At 33.3% G+C, this 19,930-nt stretch overlaps 4 protein-coding genes across 9 annotated transcripts; 2 read left to right on the forward strand and 2 right to left on the reverse strand.

Moving 5' to 3' along the window:
* Positions 1 to 1,093: 1,093 nt before the first annotated feature.
* LOC123660259 (probable serine/threonine-protein kinase clkA) lies at positions 1,094 to 4,502 on the reverse strand. The gene is made up of 4 exons (XM_045595352.1): positions 4,038 to 4,502; positions 2,347 to 3,483; positions 1,516 to 1,623; positions 1,094 to 1,272 (listed from the first exon to the last, which is right to left on the reverse strand). Exons 1-4 carry the CDS (start codon positions 4,173 to 4,175, stop codon positions 1,135 to 1,137), a joined length of 1,521 nt encoding a protein of 506 aa, XP_045451308.1. The 5' UTR covers positions 4,176 to 4,502; the 3' UTR covers positions 1,094 to 1,134.
* Positions 4,503 to 7,818: 3,316 nt separating this feature from the next.
* Positions 7,819 to 15,996, reverse strand: LOC123660296 (putative uncharacterized protein DDB_G0274405). Of its 6 annotated transcripts, XM_045595397.1 has the most exons (3): positions 9,814 to 10,026; positions 9,657 to 9,771; positions 7,819 to 8,330 (listed from the first exon to the last, which is right to left on the reverse strand). In XM_045595397.1, the coding sequence occupies exon 3, from the start codon at positions 8,324 to 8,326 to the stop codon at positions 7,832 to 7,834; it is 495 nt and encodes a 164-aa protein (XP_045451353.1). In that variant the 5' UTR covers positions 8,327 to 8,330; positions 9,657 to 9,771; positions 9,814 to 10,026; the 3' UTR covers positions 7,819 to 7,831. The 6 variants fall into 6 exon arrangements, with proteins under 6 accessions (XP_045451353.1, XP_045451349.1, XP_045451350.1 ...); XM_045595393.1 differs by lacking the exons at positions 9,657 to 9,771; positions 9,814 to 10,026 and adding an exon at positions 15,960 to 15,996; XM_045595394.1 differs by lacking the exons at positions 9,657 to 9,771; positions 9,814 to 10,026 and adding an exon at positions 13,169 to 13,346.
* LOC123660294 (sedoheptulokinase-like) lies at positions 13,265 to 14,938 on the forward strand. The gene is made up of 2 exons (XM_045595391.1): positions 13,265 to 13,694; positions 13,776 to 14,938. Exons 1-2 carry the CDS (start codon positions 13,414 to 13,416, stop codon positions 14,890 to 14,892), a joined length of 1,398 nt encoding a protein of 465 aa, XP_045451347.1. The 5' UTR covers positions 13,265 to 13,413; the 3' UTR covers positions 14,893 to 14,938.
* A 2,667-nt stretch (positions 15,997 to 18,663) lies between the features above and the next one.
* LOC123660725 (ubiA prenyltransferase domain-containing protein 1 homolog) lies at positions 18,664 to 19,918 on the forward strand. The gene has a single exon (XM_045595774.1). The coding sequence runs from the start codon at positions 18,664 to 18,666 to the stop codon at positions 19,660 to 19,662; it is 999 nt and encodes a 332-aa protein (XP_045451730.1). The 3' UTR covers positions 19,663 to 19,918.
* The last annotated feature ends 12 nt before the right edge of the window (positions 19,919 to 19,930 follow it).

The following is a 19,930-nucleotide window of genomic DNA, read 5'->3' on the forward strand; positions in this document are numbered from 1 at the left end:
CATTGTTTGATTTCTGAAATATATCTCATTTTAAGTGAATGTTAAATTCTTATGAGAAATAAAGTTCTTAAACCTGTATTTATTAGTTCTTCGTCGTCGTATAATCACCGTTTCTCACAGCACAATATTTTTAAATAAAACAATTTAATAAAAGATATAATTATCTCTTCATCAATATCAAATTCTTCGTCTGACACAAATTCGTCATCGTCATCATCTTCTAGAATTCGTATTAATTCTTCAGCAGTCGTAATGGTACATTTCAATTTTAAAACACGAACGTAAAACTTACTAACTCACTACTATATCATAAAAACACGCGCAACACTAATGGAAAATTCCATACGGTTGTGACGTCATGAACGGTCGTGTTTATCTGACGCAGGCGCTGGCTCTTTACTGGCTTATACTGGCGTAAACGACTCAGTCTAGGGTTGGGAATTAGCATTTATAGTTGTCCGTACAAAAATAACTAAATCGCTAATTTCTTACAAAATATAGATTTACAAAGAGCAAAAACAACACGTTATTTAATATTATATAATATTTTTGTTTATGAATATTCCATATCTTATAAATTCTAACATTATGTCCCATCACTACTGTCGGATAAATACGACATAGGCGTTGGAAGTCAATACACTTTCTCCGGGATAATATTAGTAAATTAACCTTAATTAAAATAGTATTATTTTTTTTTTGGATATAGTAAATCTGAATTGTAACACTAATTAAAAGGTTGAATAGATAAACTTTTGAAAAAAATATATTTTAGGCTAAAACATCATGATACGTTTAGAAATTGAATATATAATACACAGGGTTTTGTGTCGGATAAATGCGACTCAGGCGGAATGAGCCCAAAAGTTTTTGTCGGATAAATCTGACTCAGGCAGTGAAAGGGTTAAAGTACTATACAAAATGTTTAAACCAAAAGGCTAAGGTTTTGGTTATTTAATATTTTTATGTAAAGTTGTGAAATATGAAAATTAACGTAATAGTCCTAGATCCTCTGATAATTTAAAATTTAAGTTAACAATAGTGTAAAAAGCATTTTCTCTTTTCTGAAATATAAACAAATAAAATATACATATTACCTGTACAAGAACTTTATTACATTTCATTATAAACATATTAAAACTTAATCTTTTTAGGTTTCTTAGACATTTGTTGAGATACTTGTTGTTTATTCGGTTGATAACCTAAATCCTCAATATTGTCATCATTAAGAGTCTGTAATTTTATTGACGTCTCTTCTTTTTTATATTTTACCTGCAAGTAGGAAAAAAGTTAATTATCGTATATATATTTTTTTAATATAATAAGATTTTTTGCCTAAATAAAAAATGAACCCGTTGGGTGTGAAGCACTTATTTATTTATCAAATTAATAGTTAAATCAATTTGTAAATTCAATATTCAAACATTTTATAATTTCAATTATTTAATTACTAATAATACATTTTTGTCCATACCAAATGTATTTAAGAATTGCTATTAGACTTTTATAACTTACCGTTGGACAATCTTTCCTCAAGTGTGTTACATCCCCACATATTTTACAACATCCACCATTTGGATAAAGACCTTTGGGATTATCTGGACATTGGCGTGCTATGTGCCCCTGTAAAAGAAAATGGCATTAAATATAGGCTTAGTTAAAAATAACTTATCTATACATATAATAAAATGGTAGAAAAGGCAAAACTGTACATTGAATATTTTTTTAAAAGAATACTTGGGGTGTGATCTACAATCGATACCGAAGCCAAAAATATAATTTTTAGAATTTTTGTCTGTTTGTCTGTATGTATGTCCGGGATAAACTCAAAAAGTACTGCATGGATTTATTTCAAATTTGGCACGAATATTATAAAGAAGTCGGGTCAACATATAGACTACATATTATTATGCTATCACCTACCGGGAATGAGCAGTGAACCTTTATTTCCTCAATGCATTCTGTAACAACGTGTAATCTAACGACGCATATTTGAATGTTGTTGTTATTATGTTAATAACTATGCTATATAAGCTAGCTTCACACTATAAAAAATCACGTAATATATGTAACAAAGCCGATAAACATAATTAATTATGAAAGATATAAAAGAAGAAAAAATATAAGAGAAGATAAGTAGACAAGACAATTTTAAAGCAGCGCCATCTATGTGATTTTTCTGTAAATATGAAATGTAAAGAAGAAACGGGTAAGCAGTAACGCAGACGATGTCGCGGGCAGCAGCTAGTTATTAATAAGAAAAGTTTTTTTGATATAACATAAAAATCAAGTCAAAACAAATTTGTAGAATAATTAAAAACGCAATATAAGAACATTAATACTTACAGGTTCCTTGCAAATAAAGCATGTCGCAAATCTGAATTCCTTGTCATTTTGTACTTTACACTCAAACTGTCTGTGCTCGGTGGAACCACATTTGAAGCAGACACCTTCTGCTGAATCCACATTTGGTATGTTAGACTTAAGATCGGGACAATCTGAGAGGTTATGACCACCTTTTCTACAATTATAGCAGACATCCCTCTTGAGTCTTGCTAATGCTTTTTCAGCCCTCCGTCTTTCTAGTTTCATAGTCCTTTGTATTTCACTTTTAGGTATGCCTTTTTTTATCATATTCTTTTTTAATTCTTCAAGTCTCTCTGCGTCTTTCTTCATGATTGGAAAACCATCAAATCTTACCAAATCAACCTCTTTACTGTTAATGATCAGTTGGAAACTCTTGTCATTTATAGGTTTTCTCCTTTTCGGTGCCCCATTTTTCAAATGCTTATTTTTCACTTTATTAACTCCTTGTGTTTGTTGATTTGATTTATTTACCCCGGTATCAATTGAAGTTTTATCTATTTTCGATTCAGAAGAAAATTTTTTATTCTTTTTGTTTTTGTTTTTCTTTTTGGATCCTCCATTTGCAACATTTTGCACTAGCTTTTCATTAAAGTTAGTTTTTTCATTAGAAACATTGGCATCTGTGAATGTTTTTTGTTTTTTCTTCTTCTTTTCATTTTTGGACATTGGTTGTTCTTCAGAAGGTGAAAGGCCATTTTGTTTATGATCTTCTTGTAAAGTACTGTCACTTTCATTTTGTTTTTTCTTTTTCTTTTTTGGCACTTCACTTTCATTATCAACAGGAGAATTAGATTCACTCATGTTGGTATGTGATGAAGGATTATTTTTCTTACCACCATCTTGTGTATGATGTTCTTGTAAAGAAGTATTAATTTTATTTTGTTTCTTTTTCTTTTTTGGCACTTCACTTTCATTATTCTCGAGATTATTAGAGTTGGATTCAATTATTTCAGTATGTGAAGGTTTATTTTTCTTTGCTTTTTTTTTAATGTTTCCATCTTTTGGTTTTGACCCATTACTCTTAGATTCTGGAAAGTCACACCAAGTCGCTTTTCTTTTTTGAACCTTATGTTCCTTGAGAAAGTTATTATAATTTTCTATCCTTTGTTGTTCTGCCTAAAACAAAATATAACAACAACATATATAATACTGTAATTACCCAAATAAATTATTACTAAAACCATGTGATGTCGTGGGACATAGAGGATAGAAACAAATTTCCTATCTGATGTTCATTTCAAGTTCTATTTGAGGTATAAGGGAAATAATTATTTGGGTATACTTCTTCTTCTTCTTCTTTTATTTTTGGCATACGATCGCCATTAGCTTTGGGTATACATTTTTATGATTTTATAATCAATAAAAATCAAAAAACTACTTTACAAAATTATCTTAACACTTTAATTTTATTTACAATGACTAATAATAATTATCGAATGATAAAATAATACTAGCAAACTGTAATAATAATAACAATCATCACGTAGATTATACATTAGACACTAGCCATAATACATAGGCTATATATAAAATTCTTACGTTTTTTTTAACGTTACGGACGTTTTTTTGCCTTCTAAGGTACCCCTCCGCAACGCCCCATAGGGAATTTCGTTCCAAAGATAACACGTGACAAATATTAACAAAAAATATACATATATAAATATAAATACCTCTTCTCGTTTCTTGCTTTCTTCAGTTTCATTTTTAGCCCTAATCAATTGTTCTTTCATCACTTCCCATGGTGTACTGTCTTCGGGAGATTTTAGGTTAGAAGCTTTGGAACCTTTTGCTCTTGCGAATCTTGTCATTATGGTAGTTTCTATTTATCTTCTACGAAAAACTTTTATATAATAGTTATTTCATATAGTTTCCAAGTAATTTTACTTGTTCTTCTTCTTTAGACTGTGGCTTCATCACCTTTTGGCCGATGATTTTGCCAATGACAAGTGCTGAAAGTGTATTGAAGTCCGCAGACAGGGTCCGTTTCAAGTAATTTTAGTTTGTTTTTGTTTTAAAATTTATCCCCAATAGGGAAAGGCAAAGGAAAAAGTAATTTTAGTTTTTTACTGAATTTGACAAATTGACACTCAACACACGCGCTTTTGACGTTTTCATTAGTATTGGGCGCATTCCACTTAGCGACCGTTACTACGTTCCACCTAAGCCCTAAGGACCCGAGGTCATCGCGAGCTCTCGCTCGACGTCATACATTACGTACTGTTCGCGACCACATCGAGCCCACTTCACTCACAAAATATAGGTCGATCACAGTTGGCTTTCATCAAAACGTGGCGGGAATTTGATAAAACAGCTGTCAATGTCAAATTGTAAATGTCATCGAAACGTCAGGGTCAAATGCGTTGCGGGCCATTAGTGGAACGCCCCAATATAGAAATTGAGACTTTTGAAGACTTTGAAGAAGGCAAAAGCAGAGTTCATAAGGTTCATACAAATCTGTGTTCAAGTATTACATAACACCGTTTGGTGGAGGGGGTCTTGTACAACGTTAAGGTGCGTTACAGGGGCGGGAGAGAGGGGCCAAAAATCTTCAATATTTGCATTACGTGATACTTGAACGCCCTCTAAAGGTGTCTTCTGAATTCTAAGTGACATTGGCGAAATCATCTGTCCAAATTTGGCACTGTTGGAAGTCATTAATCTGGATGAATGAGTTTATTAAGGTAGAATAAAGCAAACATTTCACAGAATTACAGAACAGACTAGACTTGAGCTCTCTTAAGTTTGTGCGAGAAAACCAATTTTTAAAGTAAAACTTCTTTCCGCACGCATGACTTAGGAAGTAGCTGGTGAATACGTGACGAGACCGTTATGAAAATTGTGATGAGGCAAACGGAAGTTGAGAGGGAGATATAAGTTAGTAAAGATGGAAAGTTACGTTTCCTAAGTTTTACTTCAGTCGCGTGGTCTAAAGCACACTCGTTTGTACTTAAAATTTATTTGGTTCGTTTAAAAAAAAAAAACAATAATTTGGCCTAAACTTGGCTCTCTCTTGCTATTATAGTATCTACTGTAACATATATTTCATTTTCTAAGTTATATTTCGTTTATCGATGTAATTGCTATTATAATTTGCTAGCATAAGGTTAGCTAGTGGTGTGTGGCTCTTTCCTTTCCTTTTGTCTTCAGCCTCGGCTAGGTTAGGTTAGGTTAGGGGTGCGATTTTGTTGGAGTCCTTGGCGTGGCGGTCACGAGTGGTGCTGTTGGTGCCTGTTAATACCACGTGGCAAGACAATTTGTGGGTTACCTGCTGGGATCCCAACAATACAGATTTACAGTGTAGTCCGTACTATTACCAGCGTACGCATTATTACAAACCTACCCTCTGGCATGAAGATTATATTTTTAACCCAGATAATTCTCCTGCCTCCAGTTGTCATCGCGGGGTTGGACGGTGCTGTGGAATTGTGTGGTTGACGAATTACGACGATATATTGTTTTAAATTTCCATGGATCTTAACATTATTTGAATTCGTTTTTTCGGGATTTATACCATGTACCTTTTTATCTTTGAGGCTCCGATATTTCGGCGCAGTTGCATGCGCCATGGTCACGGAAGAACTGAACGAAAAAAAAACGAAATATCGGAGCCTCAAAGATAAAAAGGTACATGGTATAAATCCCGAAAAAACGAATTCAAATAGAATTACGACGACAACAACACAATGACTTAATTTTATTTTAAAATAATATTAGGTATATTGTTGCCCTGCAGTCACCAACCCGCCTGCCCAGCGTGGTAACTATGGGCAAAACACATGAGTTCACGCCATTTTTGGCGTGAACTTGTGAAGGCCTATGTCCAATAGTGGACTGCGAAAGGCTGCTGTGATGATGATGATGATGTGATGATATTGCTTTAAAAACGTACGTTTAATTTTCAGAAGTAAGTTAAAATTGTTGGTTCATACAAATCTGTGTAAACTTTAATTTTATTCGGTTAAATCCAGGACATATAATAACTTTGTATTAAATTACTTTCTAATTATTGTCTTATTTAATTTTAACCTCCAAACCCAAGTTTTAATAAGCGAGACTACGCGAGGACATACGCTAATAGCGACAACGCCTAGCAAATTATAATAGCAATTACATCGATAAACGAAATATAAGTTAGATAATGAAATATATGTTACATAATTATATCATCTAATATTATTTCCATAACAACCGCTCTGGTGTAGTGGTGCGAGTAATCGGCTTTAACCTCGACGGTTTGCAGGTTCGATTCCCACTCTAGATGGATATTTGTATTTGTACAAATATTTCTACATGGGGAAAGACTTATGCCCAGCCCAGATGTTACAAGTTGAATCGTAATAATTGTGTTTGCAGGCAAACGACAAAAACCGACTTCAATTATATCGACAAATCTCGATGAAATTTAAATATAACCACATGATAAACATCGGCTTTCGATTAAATTAAAAATCATCAAAATCGGTACACCCAGTAAAAAGTTATGCGGATTTTCGAGAGTTTCCCTCGATTTCTCTGGGATCCCATCATCAGATCCTGGTTTCCTTATCATTGTACCAAACTAGGGATAACTCCTTTCAAACAAAAAAAGATTTATCAAAATCGATTCATAAACGACGGAGTTATCCCCGAACATACATAATATATATATATACACGGTCGAATTCAAACTCAACGGCTTAAACTCTTTGAACACAACGGCCCCAGTAGGATAATCTCCTGTGTCGGGGTCCGGAAACACAAATAACACAGGAGCACAAACGCTCAGACAACGACTATTATCTAATCACCAATACAAATGTTTTTCATATGCGGGCATCGAAACCGTGATCCAGCCTTGAAACACGCATTGATCGAATAATCATAATTATGTTGCTATATTATGGTTATTAATTATACATTAATTTTATATATTACAAACAGGTCTAGCATATTACTTTTTAATATTTTTTAATAACTATTAGCAGATATACTTTTATGCCACTTTCTCGTTCTATTATTTAATTATTCTTATATAGTCATGTCTCTTTACATACTTTTCGCGCGCCTTACACAAACACACACATATGAAATTTGTTAAAAGTTAAAAATTATTTAATCTAGAAGTGTGAAATTCTATTTGAGGGGGTTTTCATTATTTATAATTTATAGCTTGTTGAAATATGCATATTATTAAAAAAAAAATCAAAGCAGATGGTTTGCGAAACGAGTATAAAGTTTCTGTCTGGGAGATCTGCGATGTTCGAAATTAGGCAATAAATTAAAAATGAATAGGCTGATCATTAGAAAACGAAAGTATTGATTATAATTTTATAGGTACATTCTATAAGCCAAGAACTGTAACTATGAATTTTGATTACTGTAGACATCTTACTTTTGTTTTATTGCTACTACCCTAGATGTAACATAGCAAAAGTTATTATAGTCGTTTTAAATTTAGTAGAAAACAGAAAATAATAATAAAACTTTATTTATTCTTTTTATTAGAACTTAGTTTTGCTTCTAACAATTCAACCCAAATGTTAAACTGTTTATTATCTTCTTCATCTATTTCATCACAAAATTTATCTATATCTTCATCTTTTGGTTCCTCTTCATTACTTTGATTTTTTTTCTTACTACTGTTGGCTACAGTTTTATGTACACGATCCTGCGGGTCGTTATCATCGTCTCCGAATATAATTTTCTTGTTTGTATTATTACTGTTATCTTTTTTTCGTGAAGTTTCATTGTCTTTTTGATTAGTACTATTTTTAAATTGTGTTTTATTATCTACATTTGCTGGTGACGATGGTGCTCCATCATCATCAAAAATTATTTTTTTTGAATTTTTGGGCTCATTATTAGGCACTTTATCCTTTTTCAATTTTTCTTTCTTTATTTTGTTCTGGATTACTTGCTCTTTTGGTTTGTCGGTGTCTTTATTCCCGCTTTTTGATTCATTTTTATTTTTTCTGCCCATTTTGCTGTAACAAAAGAAAATATTTTGATGTGAATTGTATTAAATATTAAATTTATTGTAGCAAGACATAATGAGACTGTTTAATGTATAGCTTAGTAAACATTTTAGAAATTGTGCAGATCCGAAATTCCATTCAAATGAACGGAATAAGTGTAGAAAAATATAATAAACTAGTACTCAGTAATTATAATTTATTAAAATATATGTAAATTCTATATTCAAATGCGCCATCTATAATCTAGAAATAGAAATACGGCGGTATCTACCGGAAATCTGTGCAACTTAGATGCCGAACCGCAATCTATTAGGATTTTATAGAACTAACCGATAAATACTAAAGTCATATAATAAACATTTAATTTGCAACAACAAATATTGACAGAAAAACTACCCTATCTCCCAATTTGGAGCAAATTACAGATGCTTACAAAATTTGATAAAAATGGGTTCAGTAGTTTCGGAGTTTAACGCTAACCCACATAATGACACGATATATAGATAATTCAGCTTCGTAAAAAATTGTGACAAGACAAAATAACTATAATAATTGTGTTTCTCATAAACCAAAAAAAAGCCGACTGCAATTACATCGACAAGTACTTAATACAACGAAGGTAAACGAAACAAGTCCAAGTAAATACGTATGCAGTAGTACAGATAATAAAAAAGTACTCGTCAGATCTCGATTAAATTTGACCACATTTCGAAAAACAACATCTTTCGATTAAAAAATATGTATTATCGAAATCGGTGTACACCTGTAAAAAGTTATGAGGTAAAAAAAACACATAAAAATTACATCGAAAAAAAAAAACACATCGTCCAAGTTAGCACAAATGCTCATAAAATAAAAACTTCAGAGCGAGACTGAATATTTTTTTTAATGTTTAAATGGCAACTATTCCGCATCGAACATTTAAACAATCATATTACTTAAATCGGAAAAGAAATCTCGGCGTAATCGGCTTACAATTGTACATACCTACATAAGAAAAAAATACCAATCGAATTGAAAACCTCCTCCTTTTTTATATCGGTTAAAAATGACAAATAATGAAATACAAATGACGACAAAAATTAATAAATGATTAATATCTAATTATTTAAGTAGAAATATTTTTGTGTAATTTAAATTAACAAATAAAAAATATTTATGAAAGTGACATTGAAGTATGATAAACGAACTGTCGTCGAAACGAACGATGTGCAATATTTAACCGACTTCAAAAAGGGAGAAGTTTTCAATTCGATTGCATTTTTACAGCTAACATAAGGTATAAAAATATTTTTATAAATGATATACATAAACTTTTCGAGAATTCAGATATACCTACTTCTTTATGCTTGAAAGCGACTTAAGCAAATTGTGCGATTATTTTTAAGCGAAGTAGTTTTTATAAAACAGAAACTATACCAAAAAAATAAACATTTCGATTTTTTTAAACCTCTTATCTACTTCTTCTTTTTGATTAATGGCTTTCAATAACCTCTTATCTAACTAGGAGATTTATCAAAGTTGTAAATTAACAATTTCTTTTATTGTTGAACAACTGCACTTATTGCAAATGACATTACAATAAACGTAAACGTAACGTAAACTTATTCACTTTACTAATCACCTACATTTAAAGATTGGTTAATTATCAAATAATGACGTTCGTTCTACGAAAATTAGTGATCGGTATTTCTACTTCGATGCGCACATCTCGGAAATTGTGACTATTAATATATTTGACATTCGGGAGATGAATTATTACACGTCGACTATTATTCACCTAAAAGCAATTATTCAATGATTCATTAACATTTGGAAAACTTTTCGTCTTTTCGTAGACAAAAATATATACCTACAAATAACTAAACGAAATACAGATATAATAAGATTTAGTTCTTATAGGATCTTAGATGTCCTTATCATCACATTCATTCTTATCACATTAAATTATATTTTTCTTATTAATGATCTTATTGATGAGTAATTAAATGACAATTATGATTTACGTGATATCTTTAAATGCCTTGTGACGGTACGTTGCATTTACTCTACTTTGTATTCTTACATTTATAATATAAAACAAGTAATATAATAGGTTCATATTTACTTAAGCTTAATATTAATTTCATACAAAATTTTCACAGCAAGAATTAATTGAAACAAATGTTTTGGGTTGATGCATACGTGATGCTATACTTTCAATCTTCTTCGCGTACGTTACCTTAAGAAATAATAATAGGTACCTACTTAGCGTTATTTACACAACGTATTTGAAAATACATTCTTTTCAATAATACAAAACAGAGATTTTGATTATTTTTATTCGATGGACTAGTAAGAAAGGAAACTAAGGTGGTACTACTGACGGAGTTTGGGATGATAATTAAAATCGCATATAATTATCATCCCAAAATCCGCCACTTTTTTAAATGTACTCGTATACATACAATTCCAGTAATACTCGCGCCAAATATATGAATCCTAAGAAAGATAATTTGTCTAAATCGGTTATTCGTCGGTGAGCATAATTGGTTTATGGTTAATTGGTTACGGAGTAACAAGTAAGATATTTTGAATGTATTAATATTGTTAATAATTTGCTACCTATGACTAAAGTGACTAGACGTCTCGTTTTTCAGTCGTGTGTCCCGGTGTCCCCGATGATAACCCTGGGAAGCGAAAATTTTCGAAATGGCGCAAAATATTTACGGTTAGTTGGACAAATTTAGAATATAGTCCAATACACATTATTAAGGGTAACATAAAAACAAGTCAACACAAGCAACAGCTTTCGAATAAAAAAAGAATTATCAAAATGGGACACCCAGTAAAAAGTTATGAGGTAACACACACATGCTAATTAAAAAACCGATGTCCCGTTTTGAGCCGAAACAAAAATGGTCGCATTACCTATGGCTGAAGTATACGATAAATATTCGATATAATATTCTCGTGTCACAAGGCTAGTTACCATACTCCTCCGAAACGACTGGACCGATTTTTATTAAATTTTGTGTGCATATCGGGTAGGTCTGAGAATCGGCTAAGAAGGCAGAGGAAGGTTTATCTGTATAATACATGAATGATATAGTAGATAAACACTGATAGTTTTTGCGTCCGTGTGAAGCCGGGGCGGGTCGCTAGTATTATATAAATAACTGGCTTTACCCGCGATTATTTGGGAAAAAAAGATAGCTACTAAAATTTTAATTAAGCTATAGCCTAAACATTTTTGAATATCATATCAAAAATTGACCGCTCCAGCGGGGTTCGAACCCGCGTCTCCGACTTGCCGTGTCGGCGCTCTAGCCAATTAAGGTATGGAACGATGCACCCGCTCGAGCGAAATTTTCTATATGATAATTTTTAATTTTCGGTTTAAGCGAACCGTGGCGCCGTCTATAGTGAGCTCTTTACAGAAACCCGTAACTATTCAAAGTTTCATATTACAATGAAAATCTTTGACAGGAGACGACGCCGTGCTATTTTTAATATCTAAGATTTTTATTTTTGTGTTACCCACATTAGGAATTCTAAACATTTTTGAATATCATATCAAAAATTGACCGCTCCAGCGGGGTTCGAACCCGCGTCTCCGACTTGCCGTGTCGGCGCTCTAGCCAATTAAGCTATGGAACGATGCACCCGCTCGAGCGAAATTTTCGATATGATAATTTTTAATTTTCGGTTTAAGCGAACCGTGGCGCCGTCTATAGTGAGCTCTTTACAGAAACCCGTAACTATTCAAAGTTTCATATTACAATGAAAATCTTTGACAGGAGACGACACCGTGCTATTTTTAATATCTAAGATTTTTATTTTTGTGTTACCCACATTAGGAATTCTAAACATTTTTGAATATCATATCAAAAATTGACCGCTCCAGCGGGGTTCGAACCCGCGTCTCCGACTTGCCGTGTCGGCGCTCTAGCCAATTAAGCTATGGAACGATGCACCCGCTCGAGCGAAATTTTTCGTAATATGAAACTTTGAATAGTTACGGGTTTCTGTAAAGAGCTCACTATAGACGGCGCCACGGTTCGCTTAAACCGAAAATTAAAAATTATCATATCGAAAATTTCGCTCGAGCGGGTGCATCGTTCCATAGCTTAATTGGCTAGAGCGCCGACACGGCAAGTCGGAGACGCGGGTTCGAACCCCGCTGGAGCGGTCAATTTTTGATATGATATTCAAAAATGTTTAGAATTCCTAATGTGGGTAACACAAAAATAAAAATCTTAGATATTAAAAATAGCACGGTGTCGTCTCCTGTCAAAGATTTTCATTGTAATATGAAACTTTGAATAGTTACGGGTTTCTGTAAAGAGCTCACTATAGACGGCGCCACGGTTCGCTTAAACCGAAAATTAAAAATTATCATATCGAAAATTTCGCTCGAGCGGGTGCATCGTTCCATAGCTTAATTGGCTAGAGCGCCGACACGGCAAGTCGGAGACGCGGGTTCGAACCCCGCTGGAGCGGTCAATTTTTGATATGATATTCAAAAATGTTTAGAATTCCTAATGTGGGTAACACAAAAATAAAAATCTTAGATATTAAGCTATAGCCTTCCTCGGTAAGTGGACTATCTAAAACATAAAGAACGTTTAATTTTAAGCCATTATTCCTGCGATTAACGCGTTCAAACAAACAATCAATCTCTAGCTTTATAATATTAGTAAATAAACATTATGCAAAAACTATTTTACAAAAATTAACATTGCGTACTTACTCGCAAAACAATGTCATCTTTTCGTAGATCTTTTAATTTAATTATCTATATAACTTATCTATTAGCCGTCATGGCCAAAGTTATTTATTGACTTTATAAGTAATAACTCGCTCACCGTGCGATAAAGATATCTGCTCGATGTGATATGAAATATACAAGTGTGCTACAGCCTTTACGTAACACGTAAACGACGCGACGACGCGGGCGGAGTGCCACCGCTTGGCCCCGTCGCCCGCCTCCCACCTCTCACTCATGCACATCGTTTCGAATCTACCGCAGTGATTGAAACATCCGATCATATAAACTAGAACGAGACGCGAGTGACAAACTTGTTGTTTAATAAATATTTATTAGTGAAAAATGTCTGAGAAAAAGTATATTTTAGGAATGGATATTGGCACTACTTCAGTTAAAGTATGTGTCTACAATCCCCTTACTAATGAAATTGTGGCTAAACAGAATAAGGATACTGCAGCAAATATTCCCAGTGATCAAGGAATAGAAGACAACAAGCAGGATGTTCCAAAAATAGTATCTGCAGTACACTACTGTGTATCACGACTACCTCGAGATGTTTTACGGCACGTCAAGAAAATTGGAGTTTGCGGTCAAATGCACGGCGTTGTTTTATGGAAAAATAGGTAGGTACTTGTTAAATTATTTATATCAATTTAATTAATTCTTTTTTTGCAATTTATATATATTTTTTTTTTTTTTGACAGAGCATGGGAAAAAGTAGAAAAAGATGGTATTGTTATTCGCTATGAAGGCGTCAGAGAACAAATGTCAGCATTGTATACTTGGCAAGATACAAGATGCAAGCCAGAATTTTTAGAAACATTACCAAAGCCCGACTCACATTTACAATGTTACTCTGGTTATGGGTGTGCTACTCTCTTATGGATGCTTAAATATAAACCAGGAAAATTAAAGAATTTTACTTGTTCTGCAACTGTACAAGATTTTGTAGTAGCTATGCTCTGCGATCTAGACTATCCAATAACATCAGACCAAAATGCAGCTAGCTGGGGCTATTTCAACACAGAGAGAAATGAATGGAATACTGATATATTGAAATCAATTGATTTTCCAGTAAACTTATTACCAAAAGTTATGAAGAGTGGGGAAATTGCAGGAACATTAAGTAGTTCTTGGAATGGAATCCCTGAAGGCACTCCAGTAGGTGCAGCCATGGGAGATCTCCAGTGTTCTATACTCGCCACTCTTGAGAATAAGCAAGATGCTGTGTTAAATATATCTACTTCAGCTCAACTTGCTATAGTAGCTGACAGCATTAGTGATTTAGGTTGTAAAACTATTGAACATCTGCCATATTTTAACAACACTTATTTAGCTGTTGCTGCATCACTTAATGGAGGGAATGCATTGGCTACATTTGTAAAAATGCTGCAACAATGGATGCTTGAATTAGGATTTCCAATACCTCAGTCGAAGGTGTGGGAAAAACTTATAGCTCTTGGATTAGATGCACCTGAAGGCACAAACATGAAAATAAGCCCATTATTATTGGGTGAAAGGCATGCACCTACAACAAAAGCTTCTGTGGAAAATATCGATCTTTCAAATATACAGTTGGGTCATGTGTTTAGATCTTTGTGTGATAGTTTAATAGATAATATACACAATATGATGCCAAAAGAAATTTTATTAAATGCAAACATAAAAAGAATAGTCGGGAATGGTTCTGGTCTATCCAGGAATGCTGTATTGCAGAGAGCCGTCGAACATTATTACAGCTTGCCATTAGAATTTACATCTGGCGGAGATGCAGCAAAGGGGGCAGCTAAGGCTGTTGTAAAAGCTACAAACTGTTTTTAATGACTTGTTATAATTTGAATTTTAATAAAGTAGTCATGAAACAAAATTATTGTTCATCCACTCAGCATATCTACTAATTATTATAAATGTTATATATAAAAATATAGTTTTTTTTTGTCTTTAAATTCAAATTCAATTTGAATTTTTACTTATATTACAAAGATTATAATAACGTTATTATCTGTATAAAATTATTGTAATGAATGAAATGTTTGCTTTTTTGGGGAAAACAATGCTATAACTATTTAACTGTTTGTGACAATGTTTCTTTATTCTATTCTATTATTAAAAGTACATTATTCATAAAAAATATTATATAATGCATATACAAATTCAGCCTGTAACATCCCACTGCTGGGCATAGTTCTCTTTCTCCATGCAGGAGAAGGATTGGAGCTTAATCCACCACGCTGCTCGACCGCGGGTTGGTGGATATGTTTTCTACTGTGAGTAATCAGGTATTTATGATAACAACTGGGACCGACAGCTTAACGTGATCTCCGAGGGATGGTGGGGAGACCCCAAGGACAGACATCCAAACCGGAATTGATACAATTCCTCCCTACAAACATTATAATCTCTAGATTATCACTTTGAATATTTATAAAAGTATTTTAATGTAATTGACACACTTTAGTGAGTTGTTAAGATAAACGTTTTAATTTACTTTTAAAAATTCATATTTGTTAAACTGCACATTTGTAACCTGTAAGGCTATAAGGCCTGCCTATAAACACACGTTTTTTTTTTTTCTTTTATACCATTAGGTCGACAAACAAGCGTAGGGCTCACCTGATGGTAAGAGATTACCGTAGCTTATAGACGCCTGCAACACCAGAAGCATCGTAAGCGCGTTGCCGACCCAATCCCCCCAGGAGCTCTGGTCACCTTACTCACCAACAGAAACACAATACTGCTTGAGAACAGTATTATTTAGCTGTGATCTCCTGTAAGATCGAGGTACTACCCCAGTTGGGCTGCTCCAAATTTTGAGCAGGAAATTCCTGCTGTGCCCTACCTCAGTTAAAATGTATGTTTGTATGTTTAAAAAAAGTAAAAATACTTACATAATTTATTGATGTTTTCTTTATTAATATTTCACCTCCGTTTTGAGGTCGGTTTATTTCTATTATTTTTTAATCTACTTCAAATTAATACAAATAAAACGTGAACCCATATAATTGAAAAAAATTTATACTAATTTGTATTTCTATTTACTTAATATGTTTAATTAATTAATTCTTAGGTCTAATGGTAATGTTTTATTTAACTCGCTTTTAAAACCGTAAAGTAAACATTGTAACCTGCATGATGAGAATTTTCCTATGTATAATAAAGTACTCTGTGATGAGAATTTGTTTATGCAAGTTATTTTACTCTTTGATGAGAATATTACGACATTGACAACTATTTAATTCTATTGCTCTATGGTTCATTCGCCATTCATTCTATCCAAAGAGCAACACGGAGGGGAGTAGCTATAGCGTTTTTTCATCATCATCACATCAGCCTTTCGCAGTCCACAACTGGACATAAGCCTCCACAAGTTCACGCCAAAAATGGCGTAAACTCACGTGTTTTGCCCATAGTCACCACGCTGGGCAGGCGTGTCGTACCGAAGACGCTGCTACCCGTCTTCGGCCTGTGTATTTCAAATCCGGCAGTTGGATGGTTATCCCGTCATCAGTAGGCTTTTTAACCCTCCGTTGGTCGCGCGGGATCTTTGAAAGCCCAGGTGTTTCAGAAATGTAAAATGTTAACATTTAAAACCATCTCAGCGATTCAATATTTTGGGTACACTTCTAATTTGGATTATACTTGCTGCGTATACCCATTAACTTCAGTTTGTGCGTAAGTGCCGTGAGATACAAACTACGACCGCGAACCGCGACCAACCACGTAAACAAAAAATGCGCGACTAACCGAAGGTTAAGTTCCAAGGTAGTAGTGGAAATGTGCTATCCCTTAGTCACCTCTTATGACACCCACGGGAAAAGAGGGAGTGGCTATATTCTTTAATATCGTAACCACACAGCATAGCGTTTTTTACCGATACAAAACTGTCTGTCATTTTTTGCGAAGGGAAATCACACACACGCACACTAATTCCTACTCAAAAATAATAGTCTGTCACTACGAAACTCACACATACTAAATTAAAGACACAATTTTTACACACATAGCTACATTCTGTGTCATTACAGTAAAATGACATGCTGCAACTACACTGACAAGTTGCTTACAGCCGTGATTGTAACAACTGTCGATACGCATTATTGATATGTTCAAGTACTCGGTTAGGGAAATTAGGTTTTGTGAGTGATACAAAGGTAAGGTGTTATTATAAAGATGGACTTTATTTATTATGAACTATCTACAATAATTATCATGTCAAAAATAAACTAAATGTTTATATCATTTTAAAACCCAGTGACAGTTGTATCTATTACTGGTTTTTAAAATGTATTAGTTTTCTATATAACGCAATTATATTATAAAACTATGTATATTAAAATTAATCTCGCAATATTATATTATAAATAAATCAGAATCTGAAATATGTCTGTCTCCTCCTTTGCTTTTCCCGTTTTTATCGATAACTATCTACAAACAAACCGATAACAACACTCGCTCGGCGACAGCAACTTCTCGGAAATAGACTCGTATCAGTCGCTCGACCGATCCGCATATTGTATGAGAGCGAGCGACCTGTGTTGTTAAGCAAATCTGGAAGAACAAATTACGTTTATCACAGCCGATGGATAAAAAAAAAAAAAATTACTTTTATAATTTTCTATTAATACAGTGAAATTATAAGAAAACTTATCCTAATTAAAAATAGTGCTCGATGCTAGAGGCTCTATTGAATTGAATTATAATTTGTTAAAAAGTGTGAAGATGTGCGGTGTCAGCGATTCACTTGTAGGTATTGCATGTAACAAACATGACCGATAAGATGTTATTTTTTAGGTTAAAAAAAATTTAAAAGAAGTATACTGTAATAATGTGATTAAAAATACTTACATATGAAAGGTAACGCCATCTTTTATTAAATTTGACGTGTCAGATCTCTTTTTACAGCAAAAAACAGAAGAAATCAGCATTTTTTTGTAGGGCGTCGATTTAATCGCGAAACTAGATTTAGTCTAGTGATCGGTGCGGCTGTAACTAGTTTTATTGTACGCGAAGAATCATTTGGTCTTATACTTTGACAGAGTGGGAACGCCTGTGCATGGCTACTCCCCTCCGTGTTGCTCTATGATTCTATTAATCTATTGCTCATTCACCGATCATTAGGAGTGTATAAAAGATGACTGAAATTTTATATTCCAGTGATCTTTTATTTCAATTCTATACATTAATTCTTTGGAGTGGATTACTAAAACACATTTTTGAAATCAAAATTACAAAATTCAAACGACTCATAGGTCCCCTTCAAATTTTAATAAAATTGTATTTACTTTTGAAGCTTTAATAATCATCGTTGTCAAATTCAAGTCAAATTGACAACCATAATATACTGTAATGTCAACTTCAGACATAAGTGTACACATAACCCAATCAGCAGCGAAATTAGGTTTTGGTGTTAGTGTATACCTATTATATTTTTATTTCACATGTATTATTTTGAACCTTTGGTGTTTTAATATACATATAAAATAAAATATACAAAAAAAAATATTATATATTATAATGAATATAATATTCCCCGTAATACAGCAATCGATTCTAAGTTAAAACTTATTCTACTGAAGTTAAATCGAGGGCAAAATGGAAAATATCAAAAAGGCTGATGATGTGGATAATCCGACTGCAGATGGAAATCTATTGCAACAACCAAAACTTAAAACTACCGTAACAAGTAACCCACTAATGAAAGTACGTACTTACGTGTTGGCACTTCGGCCGTGGTCACTCAGTGGAAGCTTATTACCAACACTACTAGGAGCAGCGCTAGCTTATCGTCTCCCAGGAGAAAGTGGATTTAGTTGGGTCACATTACTGCTCACGTTGTGCACAATTATTCCAGTACATGGGGCCGGCAATGTTGTTAATACTTATTTTGATTTTGTCAAAGGAATAGATAACCGTAAATCAGACGACAGGACTTTGGTTGATCATATATTAAGCATAGATGAAGTTGTGTCCCTTGGAGCTATACTTTATATGGCTGGATGTGTGTTTTTTGTGTTGTTAGTTATAATGTCACCAGCTAGAATGGAACATTTAGCTCTAGTGTATTTTGGAGGCTTATCATCTTCATTTTTGTATACTGGGGGTATTGGATTAAAGTATATTGCTCTGGGGGATATTATAGTTCTAGTCATATTTGGACCTGTGTCTGTGGTGTTTGCTTTCCTTGCTCAGACAGGAAGAGTTGACTGGCCTATTTTTTACTATGCGATACCATTGGCTCTAAATACAGAGGCTATACTGCATAGCAATAATACGAGGGACCTAGAAGCTGACAGTAAAGCAGAAATTGTCACTCTTGCTATTCTAATTGGAAGAACAGCATCTCATTTATTATATGCATTTTTACTATTTACTCCATACATCATGTTTGTAGTTGCTTCAGTTCGCTGTTCCTTATGGTTTTTATTGCCAATGCTCACTCTACCTCGTGCATTTGAAATTGAAAGAAGATTTAGATGTCCAGAATCTATGCAATATGTTCCCAGACAAACTGCTAGACTTAATTTCTATTTTGGAATGTTATATATGATTTCATGTCTATTTGCTAATAAACTACCGTTCCTTTTGAGGTAATAAAAAAATGTATTCATTTGATAGTAATGTTTTAATGGACATACTGTAATATTTTTTATGTACTTACTGATTTTTTAGTCTCATAAAAATTTACTTCGAAGATTGTTGTGATGTCATTTTTTAAATAATTACTTTAAGTTTTTGTATTTATTACAAATGCATGATAATATTGTTATAGTATGTATAGTAAAAATTGCATTTCGAGCTTATGTTGTTTAACAAATTATTTCAAGGCAAAATAAAAAGTTACTTGATATGTGTTGTGGTC

This window comes from Melitaea cinxia, chromosome 15 (genome assembly GCF_905220565.1).
Source record: "Melitaea cinxia chromosome 15, ilMelCinx1.1, whole genome shotgun sequence".
Classification (NCBI taxonomy): domain Eukaryota; kingdom Metazoa; phylum Arthropoda; class Insecta; order Lepidoptera; family Nymphalidae; genus Melitaea; species Melitaea cinxia.

Bases quoted from the DNA above. Each gene is read 5' to 3' on its own strand.
- LOC123660294 (XM_045595391.1), top strand. From the start codon at position 13,414: ATGTCTGAGAAAAAGTATATTTTAGGAATGGATATTGGCACTACTTCA. The intron at 13,695-13,775 runs GTAGGTACTTGT...TTTTTTTGACAG, and splicing joins GTTGTTTTATGGAAAAATAG to AGCATGGGAAAAAGTAGAAA.
- LOC123660259 (XM_045595352.1), bottom strand. From the start codon at position 4,175: ATGACAAGATTCGCAAGAGCAAAAGGTTCCAAAGCTTCTAACCTAAAA. The intron at 3,484-4,037 runs GTATTTATATTT...ATTTTGTTTTAG, and splicing joins AAAGCAAGAAACGAGAAGAG to GCAGAACAACAAAGGATAGA. The intron at 1,273-1,515 runs GTAAGTTATAAA...TCCTACTTGCAG, and splicing joins TGAGGAAAGATTGTCCAACG to GTAAAATATAAAAAAGAAGA.
- LOC123660725 (XM_045595774.1), top strand. From the start codon at position 18,664: ATGGAAAATATCAAAAAGGCTGATGATGTGGATAATCCGACTGCAGAT.